At 37.3% G+C, this 13,042-nt stretch overlaps 1 protein-coding gene across 2 annotated transcripts in view; it reads left to right on the forward strand.

Annotated features, from left to right (window-relative positions):
* CNOT10 (CCR4-NOT transcription complex subunit 10) overlaps window positions 1-12,462 on the forward strand; it is a 78,265-nt gene extending 65,803 nt beyond the window's left edge. For both annotated transcript variants that reach the window (XM_075212390.1, XM_075212391.1), the window contains 5 exons: window positions 5,399-5,529; window positions 7,246-7,281; window positions 7,611-7,738; window positions 9,061-9,136; window positions 12,031-12,462. In XM_075212390.1, coding sequence (XP_075068491.1) covers window positions 5,399-5,529; window positions 7,246-7,281; window positions 7,611-7,738; window positions 9,061-9,136; window positions 12,031-12,188 — 529 coding nt within the window. In that variant the 3' untranslated portion in view covers window positions 12,189-12,462. The remainder of the gene's footprint in view (window positions 1-5,398; window positions 5,530-7,245; window positions 7,282-7,610; window positions 7,739-9,060; window positions 9,137-12,030) is intronic.
* The last annotated feature ends 580 nt before the right edge of the window (window positions 12,463-13,042 follow it).

Below are 13,042 nucleotides of genomic sequence, written 5' to 3' on the forward strand. Positions count from 1 at the left end.
ATACTGCACAAGGTTTGTGAATGAAAGGTACCAGCAGCACCAGACAACTGCAGAAGTCACATGTCTTTTGGAAAGGTATTTTATATTGTTATAATTCCATCATGTTTGGTATTTAAATGTATAGGAGGTTCTAACCAGTTTATTGAAGGGGCAGTTATGTCTCTGGGATATAGCTGAGAAAAGTTAAGACTGGTCAAAACTCTTGGAAGATTTTTGAGCAAACCACCCCCACATTGGCATAAACACTGCCCCTCTGAATGCCATCACATCTCATTTGGCTTTAATTGTCTGTGTCGAGGGATAAAGGGTCAGCTCTTGGGGTTCAATCTAATTGAAGAACTGTCCATTTCTTCTGCCTGCCCCAGACATACAGATTATCAGACGTAAGTTTATGCTTGGTACATTCATCCCATTTGTTTTTATATCTGAATCTGTACCTTTGCATATTAAATCTATAAAAATGTAACAAGTTGTGTCCTTGTTACTCTACCGAATCAATTAGCCTGTTAGGAAGAACATAGCTTGACCATGTTAACAAATTGAATGCTGGTGTAGAATTGTTAATAAATTTGACTAACAAGCCTACTGCGCGCTTGCATTTACATTTGTGTAGCAGTCTTGAGGTGTTAATCCTTTGATTGCTGGTGTGGACCTTGCTGACTTGTGTGTATCAACGAACATAGTGTGCCAGTATGGGACAGTATATTTAGGGTCCTATTGTCCTTATTCAATAGGTGGTGGCAGAACAGAAGTGTGTGGGGGTGTGAGCTCTATTTGGGGGCAATTCAGCATGTAAGAGAGATTGAGTGCTGGAATCTTGTGTAGCCCCATACAGTAAACACCCAAATTCATGGAGGCTGGGAGTGTGTTTGTAACAATGCTCAATGGGGCCGATTCAATTCTGCCACGAATAACGCGGCGTTAGCAGTATTATCGTTATTACGGTAAAACTGCGCATAATTACACTTAATACGGTCATTTCAACGCTCTATTTTTACTCACGGTTCCCAGGTTAAATGACCGTATTTACAGTAATACTGTTACCGCCGCGTTATTCGCGGCAGAATTGAATTGACCCTTATGTGTCGGATATGATAACCAAACACCTTATATCATTAAAGAATGGCATGCAGACTGTGCAAGCGTTTATAGTCGCTCATTAAATGTGCTGAATTAAATAGTTACTCTGATGAGGGGATAAAGAGAATGCTTAGGCTTGTGAATTGTATGCAGGTAACAGATAAGACTTGATGTCAATGAATCCAACCGAGCAGACACCGTATTAGTTGGTGAAACACATTAGTGGGAGCAGCTTGGGAGATGTCACACAGGGTAATAGCTCTTTTGCCTTGTTTGAAGGTTTTAGCTGTCCGCATTTAACATCTTTCGCAACTTGAATTAGAATCTCCATCTGCATTTAATGTTGTTGTTTGGGAAGTGATGGAATAGGGGTTAGCTGTTTATTTCTAGTGGAGGATATATTTTCTTTGGTAGTGTAATGATGGAAACAGACTATGATGTCTTTGGTAGGCTGATCCGCGGAGTGCTTTATGTCTGAGCCACTATTTGCCTAGTCCGGTAGCAGATTTTCAGTGGTAGAGCCTGGAAATAGTTGGTTGAGTCTGGATAAGTTGGTAGTTTTGCTGTGTCAGTTGTCTGTAGGATATGTATACATTGAATGTTATTGTGTCATGAGTTGTATTTCATGTCTTCTAACTTGTCCTTTATCCAATCCAAGCAGAGTGATGTCAATTATTAGTCTGCTACATCTTGGAATTGTCGCACCTTAATCTCTAGAGCGTCTATGGCTGCCAGTTCATGTTTAAAATCGGCAAAGCTTGAATGGAGCTTCACTTGAAAGGTGGATTTGATGTCTTTGGAAATTAGTAGTTAACAATAATTTAATGGTTAGTGGTAGTTTTTGCTCTGAGTCAGGTTCAGGGCTCAGTGGGCTGCTTAGGCACTGGCTGAGTTATAGGAGTGCAGCATAATGGTGATCTTTTTTTCTTTAAAAAAAATTGTGCAGGGTGCAGTGGTGGCACTTTCTGTTTGAGAAACACTTCTCTTTCTGAGATGGTACACTAAAGATCAGAGAGAGATTGCCAGAAGAGGGTCTCTACAATTTCCCGAGCGCTCTCCTAAATTACATACAAGATCACATTGAAGTGTGTAGCTTGGCCTGTGGGTGCATGTGCGGGGATGTGTAGGGTTACAGAACTAGTGCATCTCTGTGAAGTAGCTGGGGCAGGGGGATATTTACAACACTAGTCTGTAGAATGAGATGTGAATTTTTAGGGTGCCTTAGGGGGGAGGAATGCAAAAGAAGCTGGTCGCTATAGGGATTGAGGACTTTGTCTGCATGCTCCGCAGATGAGAGGCACTAATGGGGGGACATTAATGTGAGTGTTCCTAATCCCAGATGGGGGGGGGAGTGGTTTGAAGTGGGATTTTTGGCTCCTCTGGAATTGATATTTCACATAGAGTTAAGGAGCAGTTAATACAAATTTGGAGCCAGGTAGGCCAGAAACAGCTCAGCCCGTGGATGGTAGGGGTGGCTGTGGGGTTACACACCGTAAACCAGTTGTGAATAAGATCCAGTGATAATTCGAAATCTAGCAATGGAGGAATTGGTAGCACAGAGCAATGTAAATCTGCTCATTTATCGCTTGGCAGCGAAGTAACGAGTCCCAACACAAATAGAATTTCTAAAAGGTTAAACTTGCTGAACCTGTGTCTTTTGGGGTTTTGCATCGTTTCTCAATGAATGATGGCAATCATTTGATGTCACTAGTTCCTAGTGTATTGATATTCATACCAAAATGACTTCCTCCTCAATTTCTAGGTGACAAATTTATTTCTTTAAAGAAAAAAATGATGGATGAAATGCATAAATATAATAGGGAGTTATTCCTCCCAACATTCAAAAAAGTAGATATATCTGTAATTTAAAGACTAGTATTTGAACAAATATTGTGTAGCAGTCACACTTTATGCTGTTTATTTTTAGAGCATGTCAGTTTAATGCCAAGTAAGGAAAACTGTTACTCTAAGATGGCACTGCCAGATCTCTGGTAGGGAAAACATGTTAGATGGTCAGTGTGTCAGAGTTCTCATGTAGAGTTTGAACCACACTGACTGCTTTATTTCTAAATGATTTTGTTTGTTTACTTAAAAGACAGAGGTTGCCAAATCTGTATATTCTGTTATGAATTGCTGGTGTGAAGGCTATAACTACACTTGCGTTTTCTGTCACCTGAGAAATTGCTCTGGATAAACAGCGGAATTGTATGCGATTTACACACGTTTTTCTCTACCGTGTTATGACCGTTTGAAGTATATCTTTCTCTTGCACAACAACCTAAAATGCCATTCATGTGCATGGACACAGTGTCAGGCACGTGGCAAGTTTTTTTTTTTTGTTTCTGAGCTTTGCGCATGTAACTCATTAGGAACAATTAGTTGCAAATCTTGCAATCTGGTCTGTTAAATGCTGAAACAAAATTAGGCATTTTCTCTAGTGCAATCAATAGCCCATAAAAAATAAGATCAAATATACTTATATTTAGATGGCTTCTCTTATAATAATGAGGTTTCTCTTGGTAGATATTTCCTCCAATTGGAATCACATACAATAAAAGAAATTATTTCACTATTGTGATCTTTTATATGGACATAATATTCCTATAATGGAGTTTCTAAAGTGCTTCTATAATGTAGACAATAAATAGTATCTCCAATCAACAAATAATTGTCCTAAATGCAGTGCCCGCTGATGTCAGGCTACTCGCAAGAGGATAATGGATACAAAAGACTCAATATCAGCAATATCAGATCTGTGTATTTCCCTCCTCTCTCTCCTTAATCGGAAATCCTTTCATCCAATATGGTGTTTACAAACTTGCTTAAAAACATGAAATTAAAATATTACAGGCATTGGATCTATTATCTGGAATGCTTGAGACCTATTATGTTTCCCCCCCTTTAATTTGGAACGCAAGGCATAGAATCTAGTAAACATATTTAAAAATGACCATATGTTTCCCCACACAGCCGCTGACATTTTTTTCTCATCATTAAATTGTTTTGCTGAGCTCTCCATATTACATGTAGGAAGAAACACTTACTGATTATGTCCGTGTTTAGCAAAATTACTGAAAAGCACCATTAAATTTATTTTTTCTTATGTTTTTTGGAACTTTCTGGATAGTGGGATTCCTGTTAAGCGATCACATATTGCTATAGCCTTTTTTCCTCTTATGTAGTATTCCAGCTAAAGCAAATTTGGAGACGTGTGTTTCCACATTAATTTTGAACAGAATTATTTAAAAAATTGAATTTAAGTGCTCAAATTATTAACTGCGTATTTAAATATTGCATATGATTGAAATAAGGTTTAATGGTTTGCTAGTCTAATTAAAGACTCCAGGAAAGAGGGCTGGAAGGTCACTAGCTTTGACTTAAAAATTGGTTCATCTAGCTTTACTGGAAGCCATCTTGTACATGAACTCTGGTTCTGTGCTATACCTCTGTCCGGTGAATGGCTTTCCCTGGACACCAGACCTTCTCAACCAACATGAGAATGTATTTTATAATAATACAAATAAATCCTAACTGGGCCTCACGGCTCTTGTGTCAAACCTGTGAATTTGGCCATGATGACGAGAAGGGGGGTGGGGGGAGAGAAAAGTGGATGAGACATTCCAAAAATGCTTTCAAGTAAGCCAAGACCTCCTGCATAGTCTTTCTGATCTTAGTTTGTTAGTCAAAAGCCTCACTCAGGTTAGCCAAGTGTGTTTTAGCCTTAATTCTGCTTAATTCCAGATTCTAGCAATTATAAAGTGAAGGTTTGAAGTTTGTAAAAATGTACATAGCAATGATAGAAGAAGTATATGTATATGTGTGTGTGTGTATATGTGTGTGTGTGTATATGTATATGTATATGTATGTGTATGTGTGTGTGTGTATATATATATATACATATATATATATATATATATATATATATATATATATATATATATATATATATATATATATATATATATATATATATATATATATATATATAATTTTTTTTTTTTTTTTTATTAATTTATGTGTGTATGTGTTTGATTTGTAAATAGACACTGCATTTTCTGTAACACTTGAATATAACTTAGAAACTGATTTTAATCCTGTAAGAAAAGTCTCTGACCTTCTACACTGATGTCAGTACTTCCTTTCAAGGACAGGAATGTAAACAATTCAGCAGAAATGGAAACTATCTGACCTCTTTGACACTGAAAGAGTTAAAGGTCAGCGCATTGTTACATTTCAGATCCCTAAAATGTGTTTGAAAAGTTGTGGGAACAGGAAATGAATACCTGTGCTGACTTTTTTTTTTTTTTGTTTCTCACAGGTTCTTGGGCCATTTGTATGCTGCAGAAGCACTCATCTCTCTGGACAGGATCTCTGATGCCATCACTCACTTGAACCCAGAGAATGTCACAGATGTGTCCCTCGGGGTTTCATCGAATGAACAGGAGCAAGGTTAATGAAACCACAATTGACTAAAATCATACTTTTATCTGCTGCTTTGATGGAAGTGGTGGTAATGCACACATGTGCTCATACACGTATTTTCAATCCCACAGCTTCATGATTTATTTGCAGAGTGCATTTGGTATTCATGGACTGTCGGATCAGTGACTCATTCTTTTGTTGCATAACCTACAAATGTTTCTGCTCTACATGTTCTGTCTGTGAAGAACCCTATAGATTAATTATCACTTTTGACATAATATAGCGTCTTGCAGTAAAGTATATTTCACCAGATCACCAAAAAAGGAAGGGGTTCACATGAGTGGTTACAAGCGGGGAGGTGCCTTGTTCTGGGACTACAGTTATGACCTACATTAACAGCTACAATGGTTCATGCTTGCTGCCTTTGGATATTGTGTATCCAATGTACTGTGATGTCCATGGCCAGCCAAAACAAATATAATTTTTTGGATGATTTAAAAGCCCTCTCAGAAAACAGGTAACCAGAAAGATAAAGCAATGTATTTTGTATAAAGTTGCCAGCGGACATGCACCAACAAAGAAAATGATATGCTTAAGGTAATATCCCCGTTCACATATTGAGTATGGAGTAGCACTAGATCTAAGCCTTGCTCTGGTTTTAACTTCTGTGTTCAAGCAAAATGACACTGTATCATTTTATTTATTTTTAATGAAAATCTTACAAAGCAACTTTGGTAAATAGATTTGGTAGCTTAAGGTTATTTAATTATTTTGTTCTTTCCACAAACCATATTCCACCAAGAGAGTGAATGTGAAAGAAATACATTTCCGTTAAATTCGAAATTTGCTTTAAACAAGTATTGATCAATTCACTTTGATTTAGTGATTGTGGCACAGATGCGATCACCACTATGGGACATCATCACATGTCTTAAGGCTAAATGCTGCTCACAACAATGTAATGAATACAAAAAATATCAGCCCAAATTTCAGTTAAAAAGTGGACTTGTCGTCATGACTCAACACATTGGGTCAATGGTACATTACAAAAAACCAAACCTATTAAAATCATGTTTTTTATTATTTTTCTCTCCTGTTGTATTCCTCCTTATTTGTTTCTAACAATCTCTTGCTGGTAGTTCCTCACTGCAGCCCATGTCACACAGACTGTTGTGTGTGTGTGTGTGTATATAGGTATTTTTATTTGATTTAAATAGCGAAAGCAGCACTTTTGTGATGTTCCATAGGTAACTGTAAACCCTAAATATCAGCTTTAAAGTATTCAGTAGGGCATAAGCCTTAGACTAGGAGACATTTGTGCCTATATGGAGATATGTAAATGATCACCTTAACATATATTCATTTTGTTACATGCCACATGGGCAGCACGGTGGCTAAGTGGTTAGCACTTCTGCCTCGCAGCACTGGGGTCATGAGTTCAATTCCCGACCATGGCATTATCTGTGTGGAGTTTGTATGTTCTCCCTGTGTTTGCGTGGGTTTCCTCCGGGTGCTCCGGTTTCTTCCCACACTCCAAAAACATACTGGTAGGTTAATTGGCTGCTAACAAGTTGACCCGTGTGTGTGTGTGTGTGTGTGTTTAGACTGTAAGCTCCAATGGGGCATGGACTGATGTGAGTGAGTTCTCTGTACAGCGATGCGGAATTAGTGGCGCTATATAAATATTTGGTGATGATGACATTAAATTGTGACCCTTTTTTTTTTTTATTTATTTATTTTCAGGGTCTGATAAAGGAGAAAATGAGCCTATGGAATCTGGTAAGCAGTTTTAGCCTAGCTAATTTACTAAGTAGGCAAGCACAATTTTCATTAGCAACTTTTGTAGCTTATACTTGGTTTCCATTGAGCAGTATGGGCTTGTACACACTGGGAAATTGCTTAATCAGCTACAGCAGATACAACACTGAAGAGAACATAGATGAAAAAGACATTCTGTATTGAGTGAGCTAGTTTTTCACTAAAATCCCATATAACTGAATATATCCGCTATGTACACAATAGGTAGGTTGTTTTGACCATCCAGAATCTTTACATGTGTTGCTAGCTTGGCATTTTCTGATCATTATATAGGTGTTTTATTGTTTCAGCGGGAAAACAGATGCCCCAGTGCTACCCAAACTCGGTCACATCAGCTCGGACCATGATGCTTTTTAATCTCGGGAGTGCTTATTGCTTACGTAGCGAATATGACAAGGCAAGAAAATGTCTTCACCAGGTAAAATACCTTTTCTCTACCCTGATACTTCTCACCTCTGAAATGCTGAAATGTCTAAGATTCATTTTTAGATGCAGTTTTTCCTGCCCCTGTTGCTCGACCATTATCAATGACATACTAGAGCCAACCTTGGAGCTGGTACTTGCCATTTAAATGGCTTTTCGGAGCATCAGGATGCGCAAAGGGGATATGTTTTATTTTTGTTGCACACCATATATCAACTTAGTGTAATCATACATCTCTTCTAACAAATCTCACCACTGATATTTAAAGATTTTCTATAAAACATGCTGGACAAAATGGAGATCAATTCGGGAGCCCAGTCTCTCAAATGCTGAGGCCATGGAAGAAGATTACCCATAAACCATAGGCACAACTGTAGATGATGAACTGTCTTTACCTGGGTCCTGAGATATAAATGTCCGGTGTATGATTGCTTGCCACATATGTGATGATAAAAAAAAAGTCTCCTTATAAAGAAATAAAAAAAAGTCATCCCAACAGTTATGTATTTTTAAATTACACTAAAGTCTGTAAATATGAGTGACTATTATCTGTTGTACAGATAAAATAATAATTTGTTTAGCATTCACTTTCTCACCCTTAAACAACATCCTTTTATTTTGCACATATTCTCTTTACTAAATATGTCTGTACTTCTGGACTATTTATTTTTTCACTTTGTCCTTTATCTTCAAGGGACATGTGTTTATTTTCATTGGCCTTGGTTACAACATTGACAGAAACTCTGTTCTGTTTTGTTCAGTAAACACAATTGTATCCATGAATCCACCCTGTGCCTAGATTATTGAGAAACACAGATGCAAGCTATGTACATGTGGGCATATAAAAATGATCAATGTTGATGAATTGAAATAACTTTAAAATTGCTGTTTAAAACTGGCTTTTGAGTTGCTTTTTTAATTATACATGTAACTATAAGTGCTAACCAAATAAAAAAAAATATATATATATCTAGCATTCACATACATTTTTTGTATTATTAAAGGTCTTCAGCAGACTTGGTACTCTCTGAGACACTGTTTTACCTGTATTACTGAGGCAACATCGTCTTCCGATCAAGCGGGGTTAAGTGCTGTGGAGGGATAATGTAGACAGTATGTGATGGTGTTGAGCCCAGAGGGAGTTGTCCTAGCAATTAGCACTAAAAGCAGCAGTATTAAATCTCACAAGGAGCTTCACCAGGGATCAGTTTTCAGCTGTACTTCTGGAGACGTATCTGGCGAGAACCTTCTGACTTTCTAATAATTCATTAGACGATTACTTTGTTTCTTTACATGGACTTGTTTTCTATTTCCAAGGCTGCATCCATGATCCATCCGAAGGAAATCCCACCGGAGGCAATACTGCTGGCAGTCTACCTAGAACTACAAAATGGTAACTCTCTCCTTGCATCCAGTGTTTGTTATAACAGCTTCGTTTTAGTAGTGATGCCTTGCTGTACTGCTTGTTGTATACCCCGCTGCGAGAGATTGAGGTCAGTTGTCTTCATAGCTGAGCTGCCAATCATGCAACAGGTAAGGGGACCAGAAATTAGATCATTGGTGGAGATAACCAGTATTTTCCTGGAATCTGGATAATTTAGATTAGGGTCTTTCAGAGGCCTGGCAGTGTCTAGAGTGCAATAAACACTTAACAAAATATTGCTCAAACTCGTGGTATATCAAGCCTTCCACACATTAATATGGAGTGTTGCTGCATTAATAAATCATGACAAACGGTTGACCCACAATGCTCTATAATGTCATTTAAGATGTGAGATATATACTGTAAATCTAGGATAAAAAAGATGGCAATGCAGCAGGAGAACACTAACTTGTACACACATTAATAGATGGGGACATGTAGGTGTGACGTGAAATGGTTATTTTATATTGAGAATGATATATTTTAGCAAAAGTGTTAGCGGAAACAACATGTAATTAAAAAGTAACATGCAATATATTTATAAAACACTTTTGTTAAGCACTTATCTGAGCTCTTGTGGCTTGACCTCACATGTGTCCTTTTTCCAAAGTAGGCAGTGAGCAGATGAATTCTTCAGTCGTCATTGCAGCTAAATGTATTAGCCCCCAGTCTGCTGTGAATAATTGGTGTCTGAGTGAAGGGTGTATGAGAGGTTACAACAGGAGGAATCTATATTGCATCCATTTTTTATGAATTTAATGTCATTCAAGTGAATATCTAGCTTGATTTATATTGCACTTCCCATGGGTTTTTCCAGGTGCCACACTTTATTCATTTTCTTCCTTAGCAAATAACATTTACTCAGTAGTTTTTTTCCATCCATCAAAATCAATTTCACAAATGCTCCGTTGTGGTTTCTACCATCGACAAATGGCACCATGTGATCAGGTTTACACTGCCTGGAGCGGGCACTCTGACATGACACTTATTAACACTTTACTACACAGCTTCCAGAAGGGTTTTCTATTCACAAACTAACACTGCTTTCCCATTCATAAATCTACCATGCTTACTACAAGATATATTCTCTAAAACAATACGTTTTGGTAATAAGTGAATATGCCTTAAATTAGTGATGTGCACCCACATGCTTTTGCCTCCTAAATATAATCCTAAATTTTACTGGGAGGAATAGTAGTTAGTAAAAGTCAAAGTAGCCAAGAAAATGAAAAGGTTAAATAGTTAATTAAATGAACGCGATTATTTCAGTGCTGCTGTTCCCCTCAGCATGCTGCTTTAGACGGGTATCTAGTTGGGTTAAATGGTAAATACAGGGCAGATTGCTGATATATATTTGCCAATTTTAAATCTTTTTGAGGGTGATCAATGGGTTCTTCACTTGTGGTAAGTTCAGAGAGATTCATTTATTAAACATATTTTTATACAGTGTCTCTGTGCAGGCTGCTTGATTTGTCTGCCACTCTTTGCCTATGTTCTACTTATAATGGTTGAATCCTCCGTTTTGTTATCCTTTAAGAGTATGTGTAGCTTGAGAGGGTACTGTTAAACAAAATATTAAATTAATGTTACATGATGCAACAATGTAGATCGTATTAATCGTGACAAGTAATATTCTACCTGAGAATCACGAGACATTTAGAGCAGCTTAATCTTTCCCTTTCTCACCTCACTAATAAATATATATTTCATATATATCAAAGTTTGTGTATCACCCAGCAATATGTCAGGTGTACATACTTGAATTAATGTATGCAGTAACAATTTCCAGGGACACTTTTTGGTACTGAGAAAGTGCATAGAAACGCATCGCTTGTTGTACTATCTAGGCAGACATAGGTGCAGAACAATTCCTACATTTATTTCTTTACTATACTTGGTTAAAATGCCTATTGTTAATTTTAAGTGTTCCTCTTCTATAAATAAAATATTATATTTTACATAGCGCCAGAATACTCCATTGTGCTTTAGAGATCACTCACATCAGTTCCTGCCATATTTGAAGCTTACGATCTAGATTCCATTCTGCACACACTAGACATAATTTCATCAGGAGCCAAGTAACCTACCATAGAGCGGAAACCCATGTACAGATAGGGAAAATATACAAATTGTACACACACAGTACCCTGGTCAGAATAGAACCCATGGCTCCAGCACTGTGATTGTTATAAAGCACATAAAATATATAGAGATAGTGAAAGTAGCATTCAGTATAAACAGTAGTTGGAACTGTACTATGCAGGCGGTCAGTAGGGGACATTTCCACTCAAAAAATATTTAAAACATGAGAATCTCTCAGGAAATAAGGGATTGTTGTCAAGTATGTCTGGCATCTATCTTATCACATTGCTGGCAGCTCTAATGCTTAATGAGAGCTAGGCTTCTGCTTGGTGTATTCCTTATAATTGGAGAGGATATTTCAGTCTTCAAGGTAATAAGAATGTTCTATAATGACTGCAGATAGATTTACACACAGGACTATGGCCAGTGATTTGTCACAAAGCGGGCTGATTTACTGTATTTTACAGTTCATTGCTTTTGACACTTACTAGCAGCATTGTGGTAGAAATTTGGCATTTGTCTTTGCTTTTATAGGGGGATAACGTTTTGTATGTAATTGTAGTTGCAGCAGATACAGTTAAAACGTATTGTTTAGGCTTACACAGACTTTAATTTTAATATTTGAAAATGTTAAGAGCTGGAGTATTTTAATTTCAAATCATCCTAGAGGGGCTTAGGGCAGAAGTACAATACATGATTGTTGAAACAATCACCTATATGTGGACAGTACAAACTAATTGTCCCAGAACCATGCTTACAAGTAATTGTATCCTCTGTTATAGGCAATACCCAGCTGGCCTTGCAGATCATTAAAAGAAACCAGCTTCTGCCGTCTATCAAAATGATGTTGGATCTTCGCAAGAAGCCATTGTTCCAGCCCATCCATCAGCCATTGCAGCCAATTCAGATGCCAGCTTTCACCACTGCTCAAAGGAAATGATGTATGCCTGCCACAGGACTGTCCTATGGAGGCGCAACATTTTTAAAACCGTACATCAATAAATGGCATATTGGACTTTTCTTGGCATATTTTGGCATTTTTTAACTATTTGTAGCAAGAAAGGTGTTTCTTGAAAGTAAAAGAATTCAATCTTATTCTTGCTGAGCCGAACTTCTCATTATCTTTTCCCTAGATCTGTTTTTTTTTTATAATATAAGGAATAATTTATCAGTGGAGGCAATAAACACATTGCACAAATTGTTTGCACAAACAATGTCACTTTGTGATATCTTCTAATTCTAACAGCTAACATCATCCTCACCTATGACTGAAAAGCAGCAGCCTATATAGTGATCTGACCCTTGGTTTTCTAAATGCTGTCATGAAGAATTTAGGAAGAGACTAAAGAATTTTATATTCTAAAATGTTTATGGTTTATTGATGGATTGGTTCTCAGGAACCCTAATATCAGGGAAACAAACATTTTCCTGCTCAGGAATGTGTACATGTGAAGTACATGTTTGAATTTTGGTTTGACTTTTCTATTTTTTGTAGAACATTTTATTGAATTTTCTTATGTAGTATAGCAAAGGGTGAAGCATAAAATTAAAATAAATCTTATAACTAAGAACATCGATCAGGGTGGGAATAAGGTAAATTCTAGTCCATTGCACTTAGTACAGATAAATCAGTAGGGATGTTGGTATAGGAATGAGCGGAAGAGGAGGGAGGAAGCGAACAAGTGAGAGCTGGATATATATTAGACGTAAAGGAGACGGGGGAGTGCTGAGAGTCAAAATACTCTGTCCATGCACTCCAGACTGAATTGGTCGGGCCAGTAATGTATTATGCTT

The sequence above is a fragment of the Mixophyes fleayi genome, chromosome 5 (assembly GCF_038048845.1).
Source record: "Mixophyes fleayi isolate aMixFle1 chromosome 5, aMixFle1.hap1, whole genome shotgun sequence".
NCBI classification, from domain to species: domain Eukaryota; kingdom Metazoa; phylum Chordata; class Amphibia; order Anura; family Limnodynastidae; genus Mixophyes; species Mixophyes fleayi.